The sequence below is a fragment of the Endocarpon pusillum genome (assembly GCF_000464535.1).
Source record: "Endocarpon pusillum Z07020 unplaced genomic scaffold C739027, whole genome shotgun sequence".
Taxonomy (NCBI): domain Eukaryota; kingdom Fungi; phylum Ascomycota; class Eurotiomycetes; order Verrucariales; family Verrucariaceae; genus Endocarpon; species Endocarpon pusillum.
The window spans coordinates 131,509-156,634 of NW_006913605.1; the positions used below are offsets into that span (position 1 = coordinate 131,509).

General features: G+C 49.0%; 8 protein-coding genes across 8 annotated transcripts; 6 read left to right on the plus strand and 2 right to left on the minus strand.

Annotated features, from left to right (window-relative positions):
* Nucleotides 1–201: 201 nt before the first annotated feature.
* On the plus strand, nucleotides 202–855 carry EPUS_06220 (uncharacterized protein; the record flags this gene model as incomplete). The annotated part of the gene is made up of 1 exon (XM_007789337.1): nucleotides 202–855. The coding sequence occupies one exon, from the start codon at nucleotides 202–204 to the stop codon at nucleotides 853–855; it is 654 nt and encodes a 217-aa protein (XP_007787527.1).
* A 3,941-nt stretch (nucleotides 856–4,796) lies between these two features.
* Nucleotides 4,797–6,428, plus strand: EPUS_06221 (uncharacterized protein; the record flags this gene model as incomplete). Its single annotated transcript, XM_007789338.1, has 1 exon — nucleotides 4,797–6,428. The coding sequence occupies one exon, from the start codon at nucleotides 4,797–4,799 to the stop codon at nucleotides 6,426–6,428; it is 1,632 nt and encodes a 543-aa protein (XP_007787528.1).
* Nucleotides 6,429–7,535: 1,107 nt separating this feature from the next.
* On the plus strand, nucleotides 7,536–8,213 carry EPUS_06222 (uncharacterized protein; the record flags this gene model as incomplete). The annotated part of the gene is made up of 1 exon (XM_007789339.1): nucleotides 7,536–8,213. One exon carries the CDS (start codon nucleotides 7,536–7,538, stop codon nucleotides 8,211–8,213), a length of 678 nt encoding a protein of 225 aa, XP_007787529.1.
* A 912-nt stretch (nucleotides 8,214–9,125) lies between these two features.
* Nucleotides 9,126–10,136, plus strand: EPUS_06223 (uncharacterized protein; the record flags this gene model as incomplete). The annotated part of the gene is made up of 1 exon (XM_007789340.1): nucleotides 9,126–10,136. The coding sequence occupies one exon, from the start codon at nucleotides 9,126–9,128 to the stop codon at nucleotides 10,134–10,136; it is 1,011 nt and encodes a 336-aa protein (XP_007787530.1).
* A 5,125-nt stretch (nucleotides 10,137–15,261) lies between these two features.
* On the minus strand, nucleotides 15,262–16,430 carry EPUS_06224 (uncharacterized protein; the record flags this gene model as incomplete). Its single annotated transcript, XM_007789341.1, has 3 exons — nucleotides 15,262–15,491; nucleotides 15,587–16,025; nucleotides 16,092–16,430. The coding sequence occupies 3 exons, from the start codon at nucleotides 16,428–16,430 to the stop codon at nucleotides 15,262–15,264; spliced, it is 1,008 nt and encodes a 335-aa protein (XP_007787531.1).
* A 717-nt stretch (nucleotides 16,431–17,147) lies between these two features.
* Nucleotides 17,148–18,764, minus strand: EPUS_06225 (uncharacterized protein; the record flags this gene model as incomplete). Its single annotated transcript, XM_007789342.1, has 2 exons — nucleotides 17,148–18,007; nucleotides 18,233–18,764. The coding sequence occupies 2 exons, from the start codon at nucleotides 18,762–18,764 to the stop codon at nucleotides 17,148–17,150; spliced, it is 1,392 nt and encodes a 463-aa protein (XP_007787532.1).
* Nucleotides 18,765–19,763: 999 nt separating this feature from the next.
* EPUS_06226 (uncharacterized protein) lies at nucleotides 19,764–22,585 on the plus strand (the record flags this gene model as incomplete). The annotated part of the gene is made up of 5 exons (XM_007789343.1): nucleotides 19,764–19,932; nucleotides 20,205–20,490; nucleotides 20,540–21,059; nucleotides 21,118–21,609; nucleotides 21,656–22,585. 5 exons carry the CDS (start codon nucleotides 19,764–19,766, stop codon nucleotides 22,583–22,585), a joined length of 2,397 nt encoding a protein of 798 aa, XP_007787533.1.
* Nucleotides 22,586–22,992: 407 nt separating this feature from the next.
* Nucleotides 22,993–24,145, plus strand: EPUS_06227 (uncharacterized protein; the record flags this gene model as incomplete). Its single annotated transcript, XM_007789344.1, has 3 exons — nucleotides 22,993–23,108; nucleotides 23,164–23,476; nucleotides 23,534–24,145. The coding sequence occupies 3 exons, from the start codon at nucleotides 22,993–22,995 to the stop codon at nucleotides 24,143–24,145; spliced, it is 1,041 nt and encodes a 346-aa protein (XP_007787534.1).
* Nucleotides 24,146–25,126: the final 981 nt, after the last annotated feature.

Sequence of the window (25,126 nt, forward strand, 5' to 3'; positions counted from 1 at the left end):
CAGATATGGCTGCCTAAACTGCGATCGTCGACCACTCGGCTTGAGGATCCAACCCAGGCGCGGCCGCCACTTCCGCTGCGAGATCTCCCGCTAAAGTACATGACATTTTTGCAGATGGGGCCCGACCGCGAAAGAAAAAACTTCACTCTGCTTTGATCCATAATCTGTATTAAAAGGCAAAGCATCTAGCAAAGCGAGAAGATGGCAGCGAATCCATTTCTTCTCGCTGCGGACAACTCTCCCGCGCTACTACCCCTCCTGCGCCAAAACCCTTCCATGGCATCAAAGCAAGACGAGCATGGGTATTCTCTACTGCATGCGGCCGCCTCTTACAACCATATTCCTCTGCTGCGCTCGCTCGTCAATGAGTTCAATGTTGATGTGAACCTCAAGGATGAGGACGGGGAGACGTGTCTGTTCGTTACCGAGACTGTCCCCGTGGCCACGTGTTTGGTAGAAGAGTTACGTTTGGATACATTCATTACGAATGACGATGGTCTCACCGCAGTAGAGAAGATTGAGGAGGAAGGGGATTTCTTGGAAGTCGCGTCGTATCTCCGAAGTAGGTCGGGTGGAGTGACGTCCCGCCCAGGTGACTTTTCACCAATCACAGCACAAAGTCACCCACCACCTCTCCCGTCAAACGTTACAGTGGATGTGGGCATGATGGCAGATCAGCAGTTCAGCGACGAAATTCAACAGCCCGATCCCGAGTTTAAGAGACGTATAGAAGAACTGGCAGCCAAAGACGACTTTCACGGGGAGGAGAGACAGCGTGAATTACGGGCTCTCATCACGGACGCGGTCCGGGGAGTCACAGCTGAAGATAGGGACACGAGAAGACGGCTACAATAATACATTGATACTTGTCAAAGCGCATGACAGTATCTGGTCAAGTGCATTTGCAAGATCTGAATCATGTATGCCTGTCCAAACCTTATCAGTTTTATCAGTTGTTCATCCATGCGGCCACCCTCCCACCTCCCACACGGGCAGCGAATCGAAGGCCGCTGCTGCCCATTGGAAAGTAGCTGACAAGGTACCATACCAGTGCTGCCAGTTGCAAGATCGATGACAGAAGTGTAAGAATTGTGGAATGTAGCTAGGTAAATGTGCATCAGTAAGCGTCATTTCTAGGGGAAAGCAAATAGTCGGGCGAAAATTCCGACTAGGCAGCAAAACAAGCCATCCTTCCGATCAGCCTCTGGCGAGACAGGAAGACTCGACTGCCACACCCTAACTGAGGCTGGAGCCACCAGGGCTGGAGAGTGGCCCGGCTCAACTTGATGATGGTTGGTTATTGGCGTCTTATAGCCATAATACAACGGTGAAGTAAGATGGGCGATAGGTAGTACTATGAAGCATAAAAACCCATTCAGAGTTGATATGAACACAATACTGTACAACCACCAGATGATTCGAGATGAGTGCTCGGACATGTGCAGAAAATGAAAGTCTGACTCACTCCAACAGCAAAATAGATTGTGAGTACAATAGAGCCAAAATAGGCAGCAGTGAACGGAAGTCGAGGGCCAGAGATTAGGTGTTGAACGTATTGGCGAGGACCCATAAGGACGGCCCACGAGGCCAGAAAGAGTATAGAGCCAACAGACCATCTAGTTTCATAACCATGTTAGTCTTTTTGTAAACCTGACTTGCTTCACTGCAAGGAGGCTGTACACAGCACTTCAAATGACGTAGTGGACCAAGACTTGCGATAACCATATCATTATAGACGTAAGAAAGGATGTTTTGTGACTCAGCGCACCAGGGTAGCAGGGCGCAGACTCAACGAGACTTGTGGTCTGGAGGACAAGCTCTCAAAAAGATATGTGGTTCCGAGCATAAAGGGTTCCACCTACAGAATAGCAAACTTGCGTGGTCTCGTCGCAAGGACCAGGAAGAGAATGTAGCAAGTGACAAAACATGCCGCTGCGGCCAGGTTACAACAGCCAAAAACGAGAAGGCGGTCCCATCTACTCACTAGGGTAGTTGTCAGCTGAGATCAACATCAACTCTACCGAGAAATGTGCAAATTCTGGGGATTTTCGACCGCCTCAATAGCCTAATATTGACATGCTGGGCTGGATACGGAGGATGACGGGTCGTAAATAACATATAAGGGCAGAGAAGGCCACTCACATGCGAACCAGCCCTCCTCTTCTTCCCTTCTAGAGGGAGCAGGCAGCGGCGCACCGGGCGCCTCATGTGTGGGTAGTTGTACATAGCCACTTCTTCCAAATAGGTTCCATGATGACAGCTTTGACAGGATGGGTGTGGTTGAGTTTGTACTAGCAGGTAATTCCGTCTCCCTCCGAGACCAGCCCAGTGAGCTCATCGAATTGCGAAAAGTGCTTGACGCCATGTTCTGGAGAAGTTTCTTAGTCTAAGCCGGCCCGTAACAACTCGACGATCTTTCCTTCCTTTATCCGCCTGCTATCCGCATGCGGGTCCGTGTATCGTGCAATAGGAGATGCGCCCTCGCCCACGCTTCGCAGTCCAAATCCCAGGGTCGTAGGTGAAGCAAGAATGTTCCGGCTATGCACAGCAAGCGCCGGGTGTGCAGTGTTGCGTGCAGATGATCGGCAGCGAAACAAATGTGGCAGTGACGGAACGAATATCAGGCAGATGACTCGCTATGGGCGAATGATGACAGACGAGTCTTGTCGATGGTCGGTCCTGATCCACGGAATGTGCGCGCGGTGGAATTCGGGCACCGAGTGCTCATAGGTCAGATGATGGGTCTTGGAGTAGCATGAGGGTGTCATGTATTAGATTCTGGGAACACGGTCATGGATATCTCAATCAAGGTCAAACAAAGTTGCGCGTACTTTCTCGTTGGCTTGAAGTAGTCATCCCGCTTGACAGGTCTGCTAACTACAATTGGCCATGGCTACTCAAAAGGCTGCTGCCGGTGTTGCATCGGATCCTTGCAGCCGTGGCTTGCAGCAAGCTGCACCCCAGGAATCTCTTTAACTTGTTGACCAGTCAGAGGATATGGCGGCACATCATAAGTGAAACGTTTGGAGCTAAGAGCCCACGCACCGCCTCTTCTACGAGGGCCTCGATGCATACTTCAAGAGTTCGATACAGTAAGGGCCATCCTTGCTCCAGAAGCCAGGCGTAAACACTCTCTCCAGGCTTCTCGAGCAATAATCCCCCAGCGCGCGAGCGATCCGGATGTTCACTCCTTCAAGTTTGGTAGCAACACTATCTACCATAGTGACCGGCCGATTTTAGCAATCATCTTGACGTTCGTTGAGAGAGCAGTCAACTACATCATCATGTCTATCCATACCCTATCTCTTACCTCCCATTTTCACATGTTCGAGTACAAGGCGCCCACCCCGCACAATGTACGGATCCGTTTGAAACTGAAGCCGGAGCACAACTGTGTATATAGCCCCATACCACCACCTCCACCTTTCGCTCGTCCTTCACAGATGTAGAGTTGATCATCCAACCCGTCGTCTCAAACTGGCCATGAGATGATCATCTGCCTGAAACATTGCCGCAACCCTGACCGTTGATGACTTGATGACCATTTCAAGGTTATCATACCTCCACTCCCTCCACCCCTGGTGACTCACGTAAGTGCGGCACAAATAACTGCCTGGCTAAGAAACGGCCTGCCCTTTGCCCCCCCACACATTCCATAGTCAGAATATTGTTGATATAGGCAACGTAATGTCAAAAGGACCAAAAGCCCTGGATGTCTTGCCTGGCTAAGCTTGAGGGTGTTCAAGGATGCTGCATGACCACGGATAGCCTGGGTCAAATGAGAGACGCAGTACGAAGTAGATAAAACCTAGTCAGTCTCTTTGTCCATAAAGACTTGCTTCTTCGACTTCCTTGCTAGATTTTCCACTCTCTTGGGCAAAGCTTCCGCCGCCTAGTTCAGCAGCTCCGTATATTTTCTGCCTCTTGCGGTAGTCGAGATCCAGTCGTTTTTGGCACGCCATCATCAAGCAATTTAGGGTCTTTAGCGATCTCGCGAACACCTACAACACTGACAACAGTCGTATTCAGCACTCATAAAAGGTCTCAAACCTGCATCTTTCTCGTCCTCACCGACTGTTTTGGTGGTGGGGTACTTTGGATCGTACCGGCGTTACGCACCTCCGCGCAGCAAGTTGGACATTTTCCACGTCAATTCAGCTCTGACGCTACTAGGAAGGTGCCATCCTGCATCCTTCCCCACAATCCATTGTCCTTTTCTTAGACAACCACCTCGACCTGCCAGTGCTACATAACCTTCTCACTGTGCGAGGTCCCTTCTATATTCAAGAAGCAAAATTCACTAGCCCGCCCGTTATCTCGACGCGGAACTGGTCTCGGTTGCCGGCAATCGCTTCGCAGCCATCCCCGGCTTTTTCGGATTGAATAACTCGGCGGTGACACTCACGCATCCTCTTCCGCACCTTGTCGATCATTAAGAAACAAGCAGGCAGTCGCCTATTCAGAGACCGTTCTCAGACGTCAAGAGGAGTGTGTCGACGAACAGACTCTAATTTCGGGTCTGCCCAGCTATCTCAAGCCCGACGACTTTCGAATGCAGCATCTCTCTGTACCAATCCATTTGCCTGTAGTACTACAACCTCTAAGAACGTGAGCATGGATGACCCTACCAAAGTTGCAAGAGACTTCTACTTACCTCTGCCAAAGCAGCTAGAGCACTTTTCCGCTGGTCAAAAGTTGCGGACCCCGAGTACCGCTCTCAACACGCTCTACAACCAACCATATCTTCTTCACTGTTCATCCAACTCCAGTCCGTGGGCACAATCTCATGATAGATGATGACTGACACGGAAAACGGCATGCCATACATCAAGCACGAACCTGACGAGAACACTTTGAACCCAAACCATTACATGATGACATCGCAAGGATACGGAGGGGCGCCGGAGCAATTCAACGATCATTTCAACCATCAAACCAATGATGGGGTCGATCCAGTGGAACTCCAGAATGGAAACTATGGCATGCAGTACTCTTTTGGCTCCCAGCAGAACCTGTCCAGCTTCAATTTTGGGAATTCTGGGATTGGTGACGACGAGTTGATCGACCTCGATCTGAACGGCCATCAATCCCAGTTGAGCGACTTTAATCCCATGCAGAACAACCAAGTCGGTGCTCAGTACCCGGAGCAGCGTCACCCTACCGGCATATCGCTCAGCCATCAAGGCCAGATGACCAATGTCTACTCCAGCACACCAGATGGTCCTCCTATCCAAAGTCCTTTCCTGGGCAACTTCAACTACGAGCAGTTTCGACCGATCAATGGAATGTCACCACCAATGAACAGTCAAGCCAATGCACAGTTTCAGCAAAATTATAGCAAGCGACCTAGCGTTCAAAGCATGGACCGAAGAACATCAGATCAACGAAGCCCCTTGACTCCCAGGACTCCTGCAATGGCCGCGCTACACATTGCGACTCCTGAATCTGGCAGCTTTGCTTCTCACCCCATTCGAACTGGCAGTTTACAGGATCGCCACCGCAAAACTCAATCTGGACAGTGGGATGCCACACCGAACAGCCTCCATTCCCTTGTAGATTCTCCGATCTCATCGCCCGGACATCCTTCTCACCACACTAACATATCTGAAATCATCAGATCTGGAAAACATGCATCTTTGCCTGCTAAGGTGGAGAATAATCACGGACAAGGCATGGAGTCACTCGATGCCAAGAAGAAGCGGAGACGAGCATCTCACAACGCTGTTGAACGGCGGCGCAGGGACAATATCAACGACCGTATTCACGATCTGTCACACCTTGTTCCTCAACATCGCCTCGACGATGATAAGATTCGCAAGCAGATCGTCAACAACACACCAATGTCGCCTACCACAGGAGCTACAAGCATCAGTCCTCCGAATGCTGCTACATCTCTGCTTGCGGGTGCCGCTGGCCGGCGTGCAGCCAGCACTGCGGGTAATATTACTCTTGGGTTGCCCATCGAGGAGAAAGAAAAGGGACCTAACAAGGGTGATATCTTGAATGGCTCCGTGAGCTGGACAAGAGACTTAATGTGGGCTCTGTACCATAAATACATGCAAGAAGATGAGCTGCAAGAGCGTCTACGGCAGCTGAATGTCGAATGGCCGTTCGAGAGCACGGAAGATGAGAGGCGTATGCGCTCAGAATTGATCGATGCAATGGAGAAAAATGATCCCAGCTCCTTCACGTACACCCGGACGAACGGCAGTGGCTTGCGTGTTCCAATGCATACCAACATGGCTGGCGAAGCTCTGCAGCCCACTGGAACACTCAGCCCGCAGAGCCTGAGTCCTCCATTTCACAGTGAAGGCAGCGGCACTAACAGTGGCAATGGCCTGCCTGGACAACCACAGTTCTGGAACAACGCAGGACATGCTAGGATCAGCTTCAAAGAAGAGGACGAGTACTCGATGGAAATGAATTAAGGGTTGAATTGAGAGAAGGATTGTTTGCACCATCACTGGCGCTGGGGGATGGCTTGCAAGCATGCGTTATTTTGGTAGCTTGAGGGTTCGTGCACTGGAAGTGGGACGTTGAGGATACCCTTCCTTTGAATCGGCAGGAGTCAAGGTTGTTGGAGGTTGGTTGAGGTTGCATTGCTTTGGCATGGACATCGGCTTCGGGCGTTAGTTTGTACCTTCGTCTCCGGTCCTCGAGGCCGAATTCCTTACTGATACCCCTTTCATTAGTCGTAGTATTTCGCTCTATATCACGGTCATAAGCCGGCCATCGGTCATGTTTCAAGACCATGTAATCCTCATCAAATTCATCATCTTTTCTTTTCAGAAACATTGCTCCCATAATCCCCTACTAGTCCGTGGCCCAATGACCCTTTCCTGAAGTGGGTGAGGGATGGCTCCCACATTTGACCCATCAGATGGTCTGATTCATTTTCATCTTGCCATGTACTACATTGAAAGCTTGACTGCGCTTGCTTGATCGTGATTACGTACTAGTACAACGCTTCTAGTTTGGGGTTGTGATCTGATCACAGCTGTGACCATGTCATGTTCCTGCGTTTTTCACGGCCGTACTCCGAAGCAGGGATTCTGCCGAGATCTCAGCTAGAGGATGATCAAAACATCCTGGATTCATAAGACACACGGACAGAACCACAATGATGGACTCTGGCGTTCTAGTAGACACGAGCACATTGGTTAAAATGATGTACCATGTTCTATGTGGCTTGGTACTACTTAGCTGTGGTGTGTGCGCTGCGCCTCCACAGTCAACTTGCTGGACACGCGCATTGAGTTTCCAAATTTGGCTTCATGGTCTGATCCAGGACAGAAAAGGTTAACATCTCTCTTCTAAGTATTCATGATTTTAGGCTTGATGGTGGCTATCCAGATTTCTACCTTCTCTGTATTTGGGTGCTATAAATCTATGTGCTTTTCTTCTTATGAATCTTAACCATTTACACAAAGCTACAATCTTGAACGACTATTTACTGCTCAGCTCGAGTAATTAAGTATCTGCTACCTACTCAGCTGTCACATTTAGTTTTCATGGTGAATACTGTTAAACGCAGCATGCAACCAGACAAAGATCAAATGAAGGCAATGGTTGAAGAACTGGAAGTCTCCAACAAGCTTTCCAGCGAACAATCTCCGGAGCTCCTAAGTACGAGGACATCGTCCATCTGGAAGGGCGCTGATGCCCACCGTGGCGAACCACTCCTCGCTTCAAGCTCGGACGACATGACACGTTTCACAGCTACCGGGCGTCCTTTTAAGCCAGAAAACCACTATCAATCCACCTGGGCAGGTCTAGCAGACGCGCCCCAAGCTGTTCCTGGCAAGACTTTGCCCTGGAAATTCACGGATGAAAGTTTGATTTCTGTTCCCTGTCTTAGACCAAAGTCTCAAGAGGAAAGATTTGCGCCAGGCGAAGCCAACAAGAAGAACAATAAGCGGTGGTGGGATAGGAGGTCCTCGAAGTCCAACGGCAGCATGAACAATCCAGACAAGTTTGTGATGAGGAAAATACAACGAGGTGAATATCTTAAGCATTACGCCAAGGACGAACAGGGAGCCTATATTGGGACCGAAGAACCGGCAGAGGATTGTATCCTCGGAGGAGATGACTTGGAAACCTACCGAAGCGGTAGAGATAAGATGTTTCGGAATGAGATTGTTGGGAATGGGTTGAAGCGGCCAGCACTAGTAGATGGGGAGCCGGACAAAAGTGATGATGACGTTGTCCTGTAAGGACACAAGACCACACTATGAAGTGCTTGATGAGTGGTGAGCAATGCATTGAGTAGATGGATGCCTGCCTCCTTTGCAAAGTCGTCATTGATAGTGGGTTCAGCTTTTTTTTCCGCATGATGAATACTGTTGCCAGGGTCTTACTCTTCTGGTATATCTTTTTCGCGTCAGCTTGAGCGGCGGTAACTCACATTCAGTGTTGTATCATCTGCGCCCCCTGTGCGGTTGTCCTTAAGGCTGCTTACAATCTATTAGTGATGTGACCTGGCGAAGATTGCAGTGAGTGGGAACTCAGGGCATTTCCAAACTAATCCACATCGGGTATCAAGTTGCGCCCCGAGGAAGGTTGGGCGCAAGGCTGCGTAAATACGCTTCCTTCGTCTAATGTTAAGTCAGCCTCGTTCGAAAGGCATTTCCATCACAACCCAATAGAAGTCCATCTACAAGACGGAGACTGCAAGATGGAGTCACAAATCTTGTGGATATGCCAACCACTTCCTAGTTTCCACTAAGTTAGTGTCCTCACAGAACTCAAAGGACAACGGAGATCGACACTTTACACCTACCCAGTATCCTGGTCACTTTGGACACGAGCCGACGTATATCCCCTCTTCGTACCATATCAACCAGCAGCAGGGCTCTGCACTCCAGGCTTCTCTAAATAGCTGTTCCATGCCTTATTTCTGGCGAGGCATACTAACGCTTTAAAACAAGATGGCTAATCTTATATATTTCTCCTGGGGCTTTGCATTATCTCCACCAAGCAATTCCTACCCTACATAACCCCAACCCTTCCTACAGCATTTTAAGACCTTTTCAGACTACAGTCGTTCTACTTCTAGACTCTTCTATTGCCGTCTTTGTCATACTCTTTCGAAGCACAAACCAACAGCTATTCTCTTGTACCCTAAAATGAGTCGGGTCCCTCCAGTGTATACAGCACGAATAGAGAACTACTATCCCTACACTCCCATCAAGGGCATATCCATCGCTTTTGCTGTCCTCTTCTTTATTTCTGGCGTTCTTCACATCTACCAAAACAACATCAAATATCGCTCGTGGAAAATCGGCTTTCTCCTACCTTGGTCCGCCGCACTTTTCGTCGCTGGCTTCGTGTTACGCGAGTACAATGTTCGAGGTCACCTGGATAACCTGAATGTCTTCATTGCGTCTGCGGTCCTTTTGTTCGCCGGTCCTCCTGTCTACAGCGGCGCTGACTATTTTATTCTCGGCCGAGCTCTCTATTACATCCCTTATCTCAGCCCACTGCATCCTGGTCGTGTGTGGTCGACATTCATTGGTCTCGACGTGGTCATTGAGACCCTTGCAGCGAATGGAGCAGCACTCTTCGTGAATCACGGCGCTACCCCAGAACGACGACAAATTGGATTTGATCTTGTAAAGGCCTCCTTAGTGATGCAAGTGATCCTCTTTTTTGGCTTCGCAAGCATCGTTGCCTTGTTTCACATTCGCGCACGAAGAGCTGGCGTCTTCAATCACAAATTGAAAGTCATCATCTACACCATGTACGCATCTTCCACTCTGATATTGATGCGCAACCTCTTCCGGACTGTTGCCATCTTCATACCACATGATTCCTATACGAACACGACCGAATGGCTGATATGGGTGTGGGAGATGGTTCCCATGATATTCAATACCTTCCTGCTCAATATCTGGCCACCTGCGAAGTATCTGCCTCGGGATAACAAGGTCTACCTGGCAAGAGATGGCATGACAGAGCTCCAGGGACCAGGTTGGGAGGACAGACGACCTTTCTTGTTGACGGTTATTGATCCTTTCGATGTTAGAGGACTGGTCAATGGTGAGGATAGCAAGAACCGTTTCTGGGAGAAAGATGGAATTGAGCCAGCTGAGGTAAAGAAGCACAATGGGCCCCAAACGAGTGAGAAAGCGGTCTGACTCAATACTCTGCACGGGTCACATCGGATCAAGGGTGCTTGATTGGTGTCGGCTGATTTATGTGTAATATGTTTTTTGAAGCACGTCGAATTCACGATAGCTGTACAAGTCTCAACCGCTCGTTCTGCTCCCCTACGGAACCCACAATTTCACAGCACATTGACCCGCCGCCTCCTCCGATCTTCTGAGATTCAGGGCTGTCTATTTCTTATTTATATTTCACCGTCCCACAAGACCATGACTTCACGCCAACTAACCGTGGGTGTTCTGATAGTTATGTCCTCTCTTCCTGACCTCCCTCTCTCCTCTTACATTTTTTTCTTCTCACTACTATCCAAACATCCAGAAACGACAAGCTCTTTCGAGAAAGATCATCCTATCATCCATGAAGCCGCCGTCAAGAAGCGGGGGGTTCTTGAGATCAATATAAAAGGACCTCGAACCCCTCAACGCAAAAGACTTCCCCCACATCTATACAGCCACAAGCAAGACAAGATCAAGGAAAAGGACATTCTCAGGCTTACCTGAAATGTTTGCGGAATGGTAAGTCACCAGCTTCCAGCCCGTGTCACGGGCACACCAACAGGTGCCAAGTGGAAGCGAGCCACTCAATAAGTGAGTAGGTGGTAGTTCGGTAACATAGCATTTCAGAATTGCAAAGCCAATGGTTTACTCCGTCGCCTAGGTTTTGGCTGCAGAGCACATGCGAGTCGACATGCCACAAGGAAGTCAATATTCCTGGTTCTTAGAGCGGTAAGGAAATGCAAAGGTACTCAACCTTAAGCAAGCCGCGTCAGCTGCTGTTCATGCAAGCGTGTGCGGAGCCATTGGTGAGATATCCACGACCGGCGACGTCATGTGCCTTTCACTTGTCCCCGCACCCTCAGAGCCTCCTGGCCAACACCAGCGGGGTGGTTGCGGGTCTACTGGGACGACGATCCGCGAGACACTCATTGCTCGCGCCTCGGGATGAGGCAGCTTCTCGTACGTCAGCTCGTATAGGATCATAATGCCACAAGGCGCGTCGACGTCAAAAAAGCCTGCTGGGTCCCGATGCGGTGCCTGTACGCTTTCCACCCCTCCTTACTCATACCTAGGTGGCTGACGATATCACGCACCGCCCCTATATCTACGAAGCTGTCATCTCCGGGGGGGTTCGGGTCAACGTGTGCTTCGCGGCCTCTTACCAGAATGGGCATCAGGCCGAATGACTGGCTTGGAATGCACACGGCGGACGCTTAGATCTAGTTTGGTCGGCTTGTTGACTGTGCACTTGACGTGCAATGGACGCCTCGAAATTGCGGGCGAGTTATGACCCGGCCGCGGTGCCAGCCATTTGGATCGAATGCTATCAAATCACAAATCAATCAAATCAGTCAAATAGGAGTCTTGGCAGACAAGTCTTCTACTATTCTGAAATACTCATGGGTTATTTTTGAAAATCTACACATTGATATTAGTGGCTTATATAATGTGGGACGTTAGACCAATTTGTCAAATAAGTCAAATATACCAAATGGGGAAGTGACTAAACTATACGGAGTACAGGTTCGGTGTTCGGGCGCACGTGGTGGTAGCGCTGCCAACTGAAAGTAGGGGCTGATGGTTATTTGCTGTGGCGCCTGAACGTGGCGTGCTCTGTGCTCTGTGCTCTGTGCTCTGTGCTCTGTGCTCTAAGGTCGCCATTTACTACGTACAAGAGCTTGTGTCAGGACACATAAGGTTAGACTCCTGGTGATCATGTTGTTGATCCGATGTCGGGCCGCTTCTCGTAATTGCAGAGGTTGGCGATTATAGCAAGTCGATCTGACACAAAGCAGCACTTGTTATTTCCCAAATGGACAAAGCCACTGCCACATTGCAGACTAGAAACCTCTCGTAACGCTGCGTTATACCCGCTAGGATCTCGTTTCGAAAGCGTAAGCGAATAGGCTTCTCGCGAAAGTGAGACAGTTGTTGAAAGCGTCGAGGTCCAATGAGATCTTGTTCAGGTCTCTGATTAGGCTGAACAGCACGCAACTGTTAGGATCATCCGGGTCGCCATTTACCATTACGGGTCCGACGTCGGCATGGCCCGCTGCGTACGTCCACCCTTCTCTCCTTAGGGAACAACAGCTCCATGTGGCTTCTTGCCGCGACCGAGTCTTGGAAAATCGATGCAGTATAGTCCAATCGGCTCTCAGCACCAGCTCAAAGAATTCAAGCAGATCTTCGGTCATCTGCTAAGACCGATCTCGCGATGGGTTTGTGGCAGTTGTTCTGAGGAGGCACCACGCGAACCCCAGCTGTCAAGAAGAATGAGTGCGTCGACTTGGTCTTGGGACATGATCGTAGAGGAAAGTAGACCAATGACGCAACGAGGCTGTGTATAGACGAGATCCATAGGTTGGACTGCGATGGCTTTTGTGCGGCATATTGAAAGCTCGACATCTGGAGGGGCTTGCTCTTGTATACCCTGGTCAATGCACTCCTGATCAATCCAAATCAATCCGGAGCCGTGACGACAGCATAAGATATTGATCTGTCCGTGACCTCCGTTGGGGCAGCGTTGTCCCGCTTTGAACCATCCAAGTTGCCTGTCGTATAAGGATCCCGATCAGAAATCATCGTGCCGTTTTCTTGATTTTCCGCGCTCGCTGGGCATCGATATGAAACCGTTACGAAGTAATCGCATGTACTGAAGGTCTTTGACAATGCCTCAGGATTTTGGGGCTGAATAGGACGAAGCTAGGTGCTTTTCTTGTCGCGGGAGAATAAAGGGTACGGCCGGCGGGCGGTGCATCAATATTGAATATTATGGCTACATCAAGCAGACACGCCCCCATCTCTGCGGAAGACGCAAGCAGAATATCTTAGTCATCCAGCCTTGTTTGAGTCCTCCTCTTCTGGTCTGAGTCTCGAGTCACCAGTGCATTCCTCCCACTCTAGAGGCTCACCAGATGCAAGGAACGTAAGATTGTCAACATATTCCCATGCTGCATGTCGCTTTGTAGTATGTTTTGTGACTTCAACGATCTATTCTTTGAACTTGATTTTATAGCCTTCACTGAGAATGAGCTCTTTGGTGTCGTATACGAGGTCATCAGATGCATTGAATTGAATAACGCCCATAGTTACCCGAGAGCACTTCGCAAACCTTCGGCGTCCGTTGGCGAGAACATATCGGGAAGTGAACTGTCACAGCTAAGCAGGGGCACCAGAGCAACGGCCCAGCAAGGCTGTAACCCGACCTCTTGGATTTGTGATAATTCGCTTTTGAGATGCCGCCTTCTTCACAGCGATCTGGGGTAGAACAATGTCTAGAGACAGAAAGCTAAAAGCCGAAATATTTTGTGACGCTGATCAGAGAAGAAAGTCGTGCGTGAAAAAGGCAAGGTCACGGCCTCAGAGGGAAGGTTCAGGGTGAAATCCCTACCAGGGTCCTTGAACAACTTGCATCCTTGACGGATGACTTGCCACGGAGCAGGTGAGAGTTCATCATGGATATCTCGATGAGGTATCCTGAGATGTCTGCATGCTTGTATGCTTGCTGTGTCTGCCCTCGCCGCCACCTACGTCCGCCTTGTCTGCTTGGCGATCGGCTTCAATTGAGGCAAGAAGAAGAAGAAAATGAACACCCCAAACACACTCTTCACCTTGGGTTACATGAGATAGGCAGGCCCCCGAAGTGCATTGAACCCAAAGCGCCAGACATTCAGAGCGCCTAACGTGGGAGGCATATCTCGGGTGGAAGCTCATAGTAGGATCTCTCTGTTGGCGTAGCGGATTATTGCTCGACATTGATATCAAAACCAATGGTTATGACGTAGATAACAGTATCGAGGATCATGGATAAAGCCACCGCACGATTGGTGACTGCCTCAATGGGAGCATGTAAAGATGAAGATCGCAAAAAGGGAGAGTGCCACAAGATCCTAGCTCGAGACCCTTGGCAGGCCTAGGAGCTGGAAATTATACAGAGTGGGACCAGGGAGAGTGAGAGCCCCACTCCTGCTTTCTGTTTCAGTAGGATCCACTCAGCGGAGCTGAAGTGACAGAAAGGGAAGGTCGGGCAACGGAGCAGAAGGTGGCGGGAAGCATTGAGGAACTTAGGAGCAAGAGGCCCACAAAATAATGCCAGCAGAGCCATCAAAGTGCGCTTAGATGAAGTCTAGCTGTGAGATTGTTTAAAACGCATCAGGGTCTGTAGTTTAGTCGTCCGTGATCAGGTATATCTCATTACTTCTACCTCTCATATTCTACTAGAATGATTCTTTTGACTTAGCCCACATCTCTATTTACTACGGTAGGAGGCGTGGGTATTGTTAACGCAGGATTGACGAAGGGTATATCTTACTAAGAGAGTATTAGTCGATTTGACTCCGAGACCAGTGCCAATCATTATCATCACTGAGGCGCTCTGGGTGCGCTGGGCCCTTGTATCTAAAACTGGCTAGTACTAATCACACACTTACAGTACTTATGCCACCTACAGTAGTACCTCTTCCCCGCAGGAGCTGCCCGGAAACAAGGCCCATTCCCAATCAATACCGCCAATCAGTATGTAGAATGTGGTTAACATACCCAACTGTCATATGCACTACAACCCCATATGCACGGATTTCAGGGCCGATGTCTCCGTTTATACCAAATCTTCAAGGCACCAATTTCAGCTCACCGCCATTTAATGAATAGTCATCTGTGGGCAGTGAGCTTTTGACGTATCGTTTCTAGAACATTTCTTTTCAATTCTATCTTCAAAATAGGACCAGCAACGTTCGAATAATAGAAATATGCTCTGAGACCCAAAAAGCCATGTAATTTTGGTGCATTTGAGGGTGTAGTGCATATGACGGTTGAGTACGTTAGTAAGTGGTGCTCGGCTATTTCAACGAACGATATGCTACGAAATTGTACTATTATAGCCTTCTTAGGATAGCGACATTGGAACTCACATTCCGGCGGCTCAGTGTAATACTAAAGCGAGCTTTATGAAACCACTGCTAAAATCCGTCTGACTAATGAAGGATGATTGTAGTACACCTTTCAAAATGCTAGGTTTCTTCTTCCACCAACATGGATCCTTCCCATCGAATCACGACTTGGCAGAGGAGAGGAAATCGGCTCAGTTCCCTGTTATTACTGACTAATATTGCACTCGTGCTCTCATGGCCGCATAATCGCGCTGCGTGATCGGTTCGTACTTTGCGGGGTTATCCTCATCAACACAGGCGGGCAGACATTCGATCAGAAGATCTGGGTCTGTGGTCAGGAAATAGACGATGGAATACCGGGCGCGAGTGAGGCGTTCATCCCCGGAGAACCGGTCTTGGAGTGGTGGGAGGGTGACTCGGTGAGAGGTTGATTTCAGATAGTCTAGTCCGAGGCATTAGCTGTCATGAACGAGTTCAAAGATTTTCTATTTGAGCCTTGCGGGTTGTGTGTAGGATTCTAGAGTTTTGACAACTTACCATTACTCCACCTCATGAGAAGGTCTCCTACATTCATCACGAGGGCTCCCTTCATTGGCTCAGCGGGAATGAATTTCCCGAGCACGTTAGGATCCTCAATCTCTAGTCCCCCACAATCATCCTGGAACAGCATCGTCATACTGCTCCAGTCCGTATGAGCTGGCATCCTTGCCATGGAGCCCTCTTCGATTGCCCGAGCGGGTATGGGTGGATAATGGAGCAAACGTAGCTGGTTGTAGTGGCCGCTATGGAGACGAAGTAGGCTTTCTTCTTCCTCAAGATCAAGCCCCAGGGATAGAGCCCGTAATATATCAGAAGCTGCGTTGAAACAGGTCCAGTAGAATTGTGTCATGAATGGCCGAAAATCATCGAGACTGGATTGGGGTAGCCAGATATTGGGCTGGTCTGGGTTCTCGTCTGAACCGATCTCATAACTTTCCTTCCAGATGAGTCAGTGACATTGGCATGGCACCACTGAGATGCGTGCGGTGCTTATGTTCATTACCTTGCAGTCGGTAACTGATCGAAGCTTGTTGACCAGTGCTTCATCGTCTTCTTTGGCCAAAACTGCAGATACCCTCTGCAGTCCCGGCGAGGAGTACCCACGATGATGAGCCCATCCTGGTGGATGTGGAGCTTTCATTTTCTCCTCCTGGGGCAGGTCGTAGAACCGTTTCGAGATTGCAAAAGCATGATCAACGGCATCTTGAGGCACACCATGATTGATGATATATGCAAAACCAACTTCTCTGCAAGCCTTGACAAGCTCTTTCGATACTGCCTGGCGTTGGTCTTTGCCGGCGTGGTTGGTCCAAGCGGAAAAGTCAATGACTGGAATGGCCATTTTGACGTTTGGTCGGTGTATGAGTGCTCGGCTGGGACTCCGGTTGTAGGTGCGTTATAAGGTGTCTTAGCCTGTCCAATCATGTTTGGGTGGTCTGCAGGGCGTTGTGGGACGTGCATACATATTGTCAGGGATAGTGAATGAGTACCATGAGTCAGGGGATATATCAATCAAGTGTGGTTCGAAACCCATTAGCGCTGTCCTTTGGCGGATTGTTTCACGTCTCCTTTCTCTCTATGTATGACCATAGCCCCCGAACTTTTGTAGGTCCCGCCCTGGCGATTGCGTCCGCAGATCCCATGAACTCGGTTCCGTTCCCCACACTCGAGATGAAAGTTGCTTCACCACAAAGAGATTTTGAAGTCTGTCGCCATGTTGCTTCCAACTACTTTCAAGGCATGGTCTTAGATTCAAGACTTTACAATTTCTATAAGAATTTCAGAAGAAGTTCATGCTGATGTTCTTCCTGGAAACTATTTCTGAATTCATACTACGGTAGAAGCACAAGTATTGTTAGCTTCGAGCTAGACCTTTTGTACCTAACAGAATCTTGACGAAAGCGCACCTTAGTACTCGAAGAGCATTAACGTGGGATGTCAGCTTTTGCAACAGGTCACCATTTGCAACACAAACTCTTGGCATTTTGAGCCCACGAGCAATTCAACATTGCTGTCGCCATTTTTAAGATAGAATCGATTGAAATAGCTCAAATAGGCATTATGTAAACAATTTAGGATTGACTCTGGCCATCCGAGCCATTTCTACATTGATTTCGCGCATATCCTTGGCTATGGCGCGTTGGACTGCCTTTTCTGCCTTTTCTGCCTCTTGCTGGGCCTTTTTGAGCATTTGTTCCTTCTTCTTTTGGTCCATAGCAACTCTGTGTGCTATATCAGCAGCCTCCTTGGCCTCTATCTCTGCCCGTTTGGCATCTGCGGCCTCTTTGTCAAGCAACCGCGCCTTACCAAGCGTTTGCTTGCCCTTTTTGACCTGTTGACGAGTACGGGCCGTGGCCACCAATTGAGCATTCGTTTTGCTCAAAATTGCATTATTGGCGTTGAGATACTCAATCGTTCTGATAGTGCGCTCTGCAGGGCTCCCTATCATACTATCTTTGATAGCTTGAGTGGCCTTAGCGATATAATCGTCACTAGCGCCAACGAGTAACCCGAGAGGGGATCCATTGACGACAAGCTGCATTTGAGTAGTGGGAGGAGGAGTAACTGCCCTGTTCGATAGTTTCGAAATTACTACTTGTGGGTCATAGGGCAAAAGCCCTGTGGTCCTCCATGCAGAGAGAATATTACGCTCTCGTAGTGCCTTTTGGCGTGCAATTTGATAATAGACGATAAAATCGTCCTTTTCGAGCCAATAATGCTTCTCTCGAGAGTGATTTTCGATCTCCACACTATAGTACTTCGAAAGAGGCTGAAATATAGCCACATCAAGTGGTTGTAGCACGTGAGTAGTGTGCGGAGGCAGCACAAGGAGGATAATCTTCTTCTCAACGCAGAATTCGATGAATTCGAGCGTACAGTGCGATTCGTGACCATCAAGAATAAGTAGTCGATATTCGCCTTGTTAACGTTTAGCAGTTTCGACTTCGAAGTGCTGTTTCAGCCATAGCAATCCCAATTGATTATCCGTCCATCCTTTTGAACTTGTAGCTATCTTCGTAGAGCTATTATCGAGCTTCTCGAACCAACTCCTTTGTTGATAGGCTGCTTTGAAGATGATATAGCTGGGTAATGACTGGCCAGAGGCCGAAATAGTCTCTATAATAGATACCCATTCTCTATTACCATCTTGACGTAGAAATGCCTCTTTTTCAGTGACTAGAATAAATACATAAGACCTTTGAATAGCGCCTATACAAAAGCCTTTTTCATCCATATTGTATATATCTTCAGCCTCAATTTTGTACTTCTGACGTAAGGAGTTATAGAGTTCGAAATACTCGTTAAGAGTCTCTATTTTGAGAGTCGCAGAAGCGCGCATTCGATCGAGGCCACGTGCTACAACACGCTTAATTTGAGGATTTCGATTCAACAGCCTTCTGTGCCAGGACTGCCCTAGAGGGTGGTCACTACCCTGTGGCTGTGGGTATTTTCGGAGGAGAATAGCAGTAGCAAATTGACGAATTTGCTTCAAACCAAGTGGCAGTCCCCATTGGTAGTATTGTATGACCCATTTCACAATGGTTTGTTCCTCTATAGGCGTTAGGAGCTGTTGTTTTGCTCCTGAGAGCCTTTTTGATTTTGTAACTCCTTGAAGTCGTCGAGTAATAGTAGAGGGGGCACAGTTGTAGATTTTCGCAGCTTTTCGTGCGGTCATTTTGGTATCTCGTTGGCATGCGCATACGGCTTTTTCGATTCGCTCTTGCTTGCTCAAATTAGCGAACGCGTCAGCCATATCAAAATAGGATATAGAACTAAGCTTTATAAGCAGTACATCAAAAGCTCACTGCTCTGCGATAGATATTGGTAGATGGCAACGTGCTGAAATTGGTGGTTGAAAATTGTGGTAGGAACGGAGATATCGGCCATAAAGTGTTGCAAATGATGACCTGTTGCAAAAGCTGACACCCTACGTTAGTTCCCTCAGCTCTGCGCCCGGAGCCAATCAAAGTGGCCCCTGAGGAGTCCAAGAATTCAAGGTAGATGTCGGGCCTTTGTATCGAAACTAGCTGCTAGTAACTCATGCTAACAATACTTATCCCTCTTATCCCTCCTATCGTAGTACATTGTGGAAATAATGTGCCGTACTACGACCAAACCTTGTCAGGTCAAATGACGCGTATCTCGTTTGGCTCACCGTGCTAATGGGTAGGAGATTCGTAAGGATTCCAAGGCTGGGGACGGATCCTCGCTTCCCACATCAACGTTGGCTAGCGTAGTCGGGGACATTGCTTATCTGATAAGTAACCACTGAGCATGCATGTTAAACGATAGGTGCTTCCCAAGAAGTGGGCCGCTGGATCGTGTAGCCCCTCCGACCCTTGAACGAGGCCGGGGGGGAGCAAACCCGGCGACATGCCACTTGATCCACATGGGCTTCCTATTCGACGATCCAGAGTGCATTATGCTAGCTACAGAACCTGGAATTAGGCAGACTATTTGTGTCCTTGTCGACATTCAATATCCATCAATGCAGTCAAGCTTATCTGTACTGATGAGCCACGACTACTGCGTACTCGGGCATGCTGTGAGGCCAAAGCTGGACCAGTATATCAACAAGCCTGTCGAACGAGCGTGCGTATGAGCGGGCGTATTCCCTTCGTGCACGAAGGTCAATTGCTCGATTCCTGAGTGTTCAAATCTTTCTGCTTGCACGATGCCCCCGAACTCAGAGCCTACTGCCGACGACTTCTTCAATGACCTCTCTCGCCGCATGAACGAGAACGGCTCTGGAGCGCGATCTAAGAGCCCAAAGAATACCGATATATGTGCCAGGACAAACGACGATCCTGACGGATTTGTGCCTCGAACTAAGCGGATAGCATGTATTGTTTGCAGGAAGCGGAAACTGAGTAACGACTGCTTGTTCAAGGAGTATTGTACTGTTTCTAACCTTTGTCTGTGCAGAATGCGACGGCACGAAACCCAAATGCGGTACCTGTGCAAGATTAGGGCACAATTGCGCATATGACGAAGCCAGAAAGAAGAGTGGTCCAAAAAGAGGATACGTAAAGCACTTAGAAGCGAGGCTAGGTATTCGGACATGTTGCACCTCTTTTCACGGAACGAACGACACTGATGTAGCATTGTTTTATAGCACAAGTGGAAACTCTCCTCAAAACCCATGATCCTTCCGATCCCGCGGACTCGTCGAACCCTACACAGAGCATGCCACCTGCGACTTTCTCAGATGTTCCAGGCTTGACAATACCTGGCGAGCCGACGGACGGTATCCCACAGCCAGGCACCAACAGTGGTGTGAGCGATTCGCAAATCGATAGCATGATGAACAGTCTAGGGCTGGCGTCTGAGCCCTTCTCCTGGGAACTAATCAGTCTCGGTCTGGAGGAGCCACTCCCCTCTCAAGAGATTATTGATGAAATGTACACCCTCTTTACACTGTTTGCTAAGTTTGAGACCTGACCATCTTAGGCATCAAATATACTTCGAGAAAATTCAGCCGTCTGCACCGATAGTCCATCAACCACGCTATCTTGCTGCCATGAACCTGGCACCAAATATGCGACCTCCGGTTTGCCTACGCTACGCTATGTGGCTGCACGTGTGCTCGATTACCCCAAGATACTCTGCCTTATCAGATCACTTCTATGCTCGCGCACGAAAATATGCAGAGCAGGACGAGATGAGGGGTTTCGGGGAGAGCATTATGACGGTCGCCCACACCCAGTGTTGGTGCCTGCTTGCATTATATGAGTTCAAAATGATGTACTTCCCTAGAGCCTGGATGAGCGTTGGACGTTCATCAAGGCTGTCGCAAATGCTGGGCCTCCACCGGCAAGATGGAGCTGCACTTGATGTCAAGCAGACACTGGCTCCAGCTCGAGATTGGACGGAAAGAGAAGAGCGGAGACGGACCTTCTGGTTGGCATTCTGCCATGACCGTTATGCCAGTATTGGTACTGGATGGCCAATGACTATCGACGAGAGAGACGTAGGTGTCAATCATACTAGTAGTTCTTCATGCGAACACAAATACTAATCATCATCAGATCTCGACAAATCTCCCTGCAAGCGATGAAGCTTTCCTGAACAGCAAACCTGAGGAAACTCTACCGCTCGCTGGTGCCATGACTCCCGATGGCGCCTCCACACTGTCGCCTTTTGGAGCGGTCGTGCTGATGGCCTGCCTCATTGGTCGTAATCTTACCCATCTGCACAGGCCGGATGATGAAGACAATGACCACGATCTGAATGGGGAATTTTGGAAACGTCATAGATCCCTTGATAACATCCTGCTCAATACCTTGCTTTCTTTGCCACCCCAGCTGCGGTTGCCTGCTGGTATTCACGATTCTAACATCGTGTTTCTCAACATGAACCTCCACGCTTCCACCATCTGTTTGCATCAAGCTGCTATTTTCAAAGCAGAACACAATCAAATGTCCCCACAGATCACCTCCGAAAGCAAACGACGCTGCATCATTGCGGCCGACCAAATCGCAAACAACATGAAGCTTGTCTGCCATATTGATCTTTCCACTGTATGTGAACAGCATTCGAGCCATCAAAATCTGCTGACATGACCAGTTAAATCCTTTCGTTGCGTTTTGCCTTTATATCGCTGCCCGTGTCTTTGTTCAATATTTGAAAACTCATAAAGACGATGCTACCGTCATGTCCTCTCTGCAATTTCTGCTGGTTGCAATGCACGCTTTGAAGGCAAAAAATCCGCTGACTGAATCGTTCATTGTGCAACTCGACGTCGAACTTGAAGGCAGTGGCATGCAGATACCAGCCGGTAAGAGCGGACCTCCCCCCAGCATATTGCGAGCCTGCGGTGGTGGCAAGCCCCATCATACACCTGCCAGCACCAATGATCAGAGTTGTAGCCCTTTAGCGGATATTCGCACGGCTACAGTGGAACAATCCACGGACGATGTGAGACGACCTGTCAATTCGAAGGTACGAATCAGCAGTCTAACAGAATATCCAAGAATGAATTACAATGGGAGGGTGCCTTCTAAATATGGAGAGACATCTGGCGGCATGGACATTGATATTTCTATCGAGAATATAAGCAATCAAAGACTTCCATCAATGACAACCTCAGCGCAACCAACAGCATCTGCATCTCCAAACAACGCTTCGTCGCAAAATTCCTTCAGTCCTCCAAATGTGGAGGAGCATTCGAATCTTACAAATACTTCATCCTTAGGAGGGATGTCCCCAGGTACTGCATCTGCAGCAGCTATCTTTAGCGACCATCAAGCATTTCCATCTTTCGACCCTGGTATCACGAACATGTCGAAAGTTCCGGGTTCTGAAGGAGCACAGCACCCCTTCGCAATGCCCGCTTCTTGGAATCACGAAAACGCCAGGGTAAGCCCGAGAAACTCGGCAGGAGATTATGACTTTGATAGCATGACATCTACGAACGTTCCAAATTGGCAGCCGATGGGCGTGGTCGAGGGTGAATGGCTATTCTCGACTTGGAATGGCGCTGATACTTCGACCTGAGGTTCCAGTCTCAAGAAGACTGTGTTTTGCTGTGTCTCGGGAGGGTTCTTTTGATGGCTATGAAGCACTCTGTACCAATATCAAGCTTGGCGCTGGAAGACTTCTTTTGGTTGTGGCTTCTTCCGGAGAAATCTATGGGTGGCTCGCAGGTGACAGTACTGTAGCTTGTAATAAATTCACCTCATTTCTATGTGGAAGTACACACTCGATTACATTTCTCCGAACTTGCCTTACCAACATTCCAACCCGACTTTGAGCGGATCTACCTGATAGCGGTGATCTAATATAATATGCGGTCATCGTAGCTCCTACCAATCAAGCCTGATCTTGCCTCGACAGTACCTGATTCACTTGATGTTACGACTTGTCAAAAGACGTCCAAAGGAAATCTCAACTTGGTCCAGGAAATGGCTCCGCCGGTGCAGCGACGGCAAATTTCCAAGGATCGGTTCGGTATAGTGTTTGGATCACACAAGTCACAGAGCTACATCGATCCTCTAGTCAGAGGAGCTGCTTCACACTTGTCTGTCTTTGCAACAACTTCGCAAAGCAGTGCCCCAAGCTGACTTTCGTACTAGTCATCGAACAATATCATGGAATGCCACTGGTACGTTGATAGCGACCGGATCCACCGACAGGACCATCCGCGTCTGGAATCCGGAAATAACGACTCCCAAGAGCCAGATTGAGCTCAGAGGTCATACGCATGCCGTCGAAAAACTCCTGTTCAATCCGACACGAGATTTCGAGCTTGCCAGTTGCGCCAGCGATGGCACTGTTCGATTCTGGGACACGCGAAGCAAGGCGTGCACTACGAAGCTCGACGTTGGGGGAGAAGTCTTTACCCTATCATGGAGTGTTGATGGCACAGTGCTCGTTGCAGGGACAAAGGTAATTTTACTATCAATGTAGCTCGAATCTTATCCTCTGACAAAACTCAACTACCAGAACGATGTCTTGTTCCCCATCTCCACCACCTCTACGCCTGCGATCCTTGGCCGCCACCCCCAGACGACACAGACGAACCAGACCTGCTTCTCAAATGCCTATCCGCCAGGCGATCTTCTTCTGACCCATAGCGACGGAAGCGTGAGCATTCGAAGCTATCCTTCTTTTTCGACCATACACACTCTGATGGCCCATACCTCATCCTGCACCTCGATCGCATACTCTCCGAATGGCAAATACCTTGCGGTTGGTGGTTCGGATGCATTAATCTCGCTCTGGGACACTGCAGACTGGGTCTGCCGCCGAACGCTCTCGAACCCAACGTTCGGCGGCGTCAAGGGTCTGAGCTGGAGTTGGGATGGACGGTTCATTGTGGGAGCAAGTGAGGATGTCAGCTCTGGCGACGGCGCCGGCATGGGCAGCGGCGGCCTCGAAATCTATCATGCAGAATCTGGTGATGTGGTCTATACGGTTCCCACTGGCACTTCAGGTATACCAGCGGTCGAATGGCACCCCAGCCGATACTGGTTGGCGCATACTCAGATTGAAGCTTCAACAGGAAAGAGTATGCTAAAGGTGGTGGGCGCAGCAGGTGTCGGCCTCAGCATATGACATTTCTAAGATTACGATCATCATCATCATCATCATCAGGAACACTTGACGATTATCCGATCAATTGGAAGCTTTATTGCGAACCACAGTCAGTTCAGAAAAACGCTACAAACAGGCAGCTGCCCTGGAACAACGCAAGAGGCGGACGAGTATGTGGCAGCGAACCGCGTCTTCAATCGAGCTACGAAATGCCGGAACAGATAACGAATTGAAATCGCTGTACTTAGCGTGCCGCCTCACGACTTGGCACTTTATGAATCTACATGACCGCAACGTGGTGAGGTTCTTCCAACAGGCCGTTCAGGAGAACATAGGGGTTGTCTATTCCTCGATTGTAACGATATGGAATTCTGCTTTTACTGCACTTCCTGCTGATCAGAAGCCTGCACTCTAACTTACACTGGTATGGCTACCACTGGGACAGCTGAAAAGTTGAGGACATCGTGGTTGGCGGGTTTGAGGTCCCTGAAGCAGAGCGACGGGTGCCAACTTAGGCATGGCCAGCTAAATGGGTTCGAGGGATCTGACGACACAATAGAAGATGACGAGTACTGCGCTGAGACAAAAGGGAAGGCTGAGAGAGAGACACTCTATCTACATTATACGTACACAGGAAGATGTCGCGGTACTTTTTACTTGGCCTGCCACTTTCCCCCACAGCCATAGAGAGCTGAAATGTAGTACATTGAGCAATATGAAAGTTGCCTACCGTGCTTCATCGATTACAGTATGAAACCCGGTGTGTGGATTGTGCTCCACATTTGCGGGATCCCAAAGCTCCACAGTCTGACTGCTCGAGTAGTACCTAAGTTACATAGTAGTATGTAGTATCCCATGCGCCGGCAATTAAAAGTGCCTTTTTAGCGTGCCAAGCATTTTGAGTCTTGGCATGTCTCTTTTCGACTTTTTGATGAATCTCACCATTGAGATCGATTTCTAACATGGATTTACGCAGATCGAAACGCATACCAAAGCCCAAAA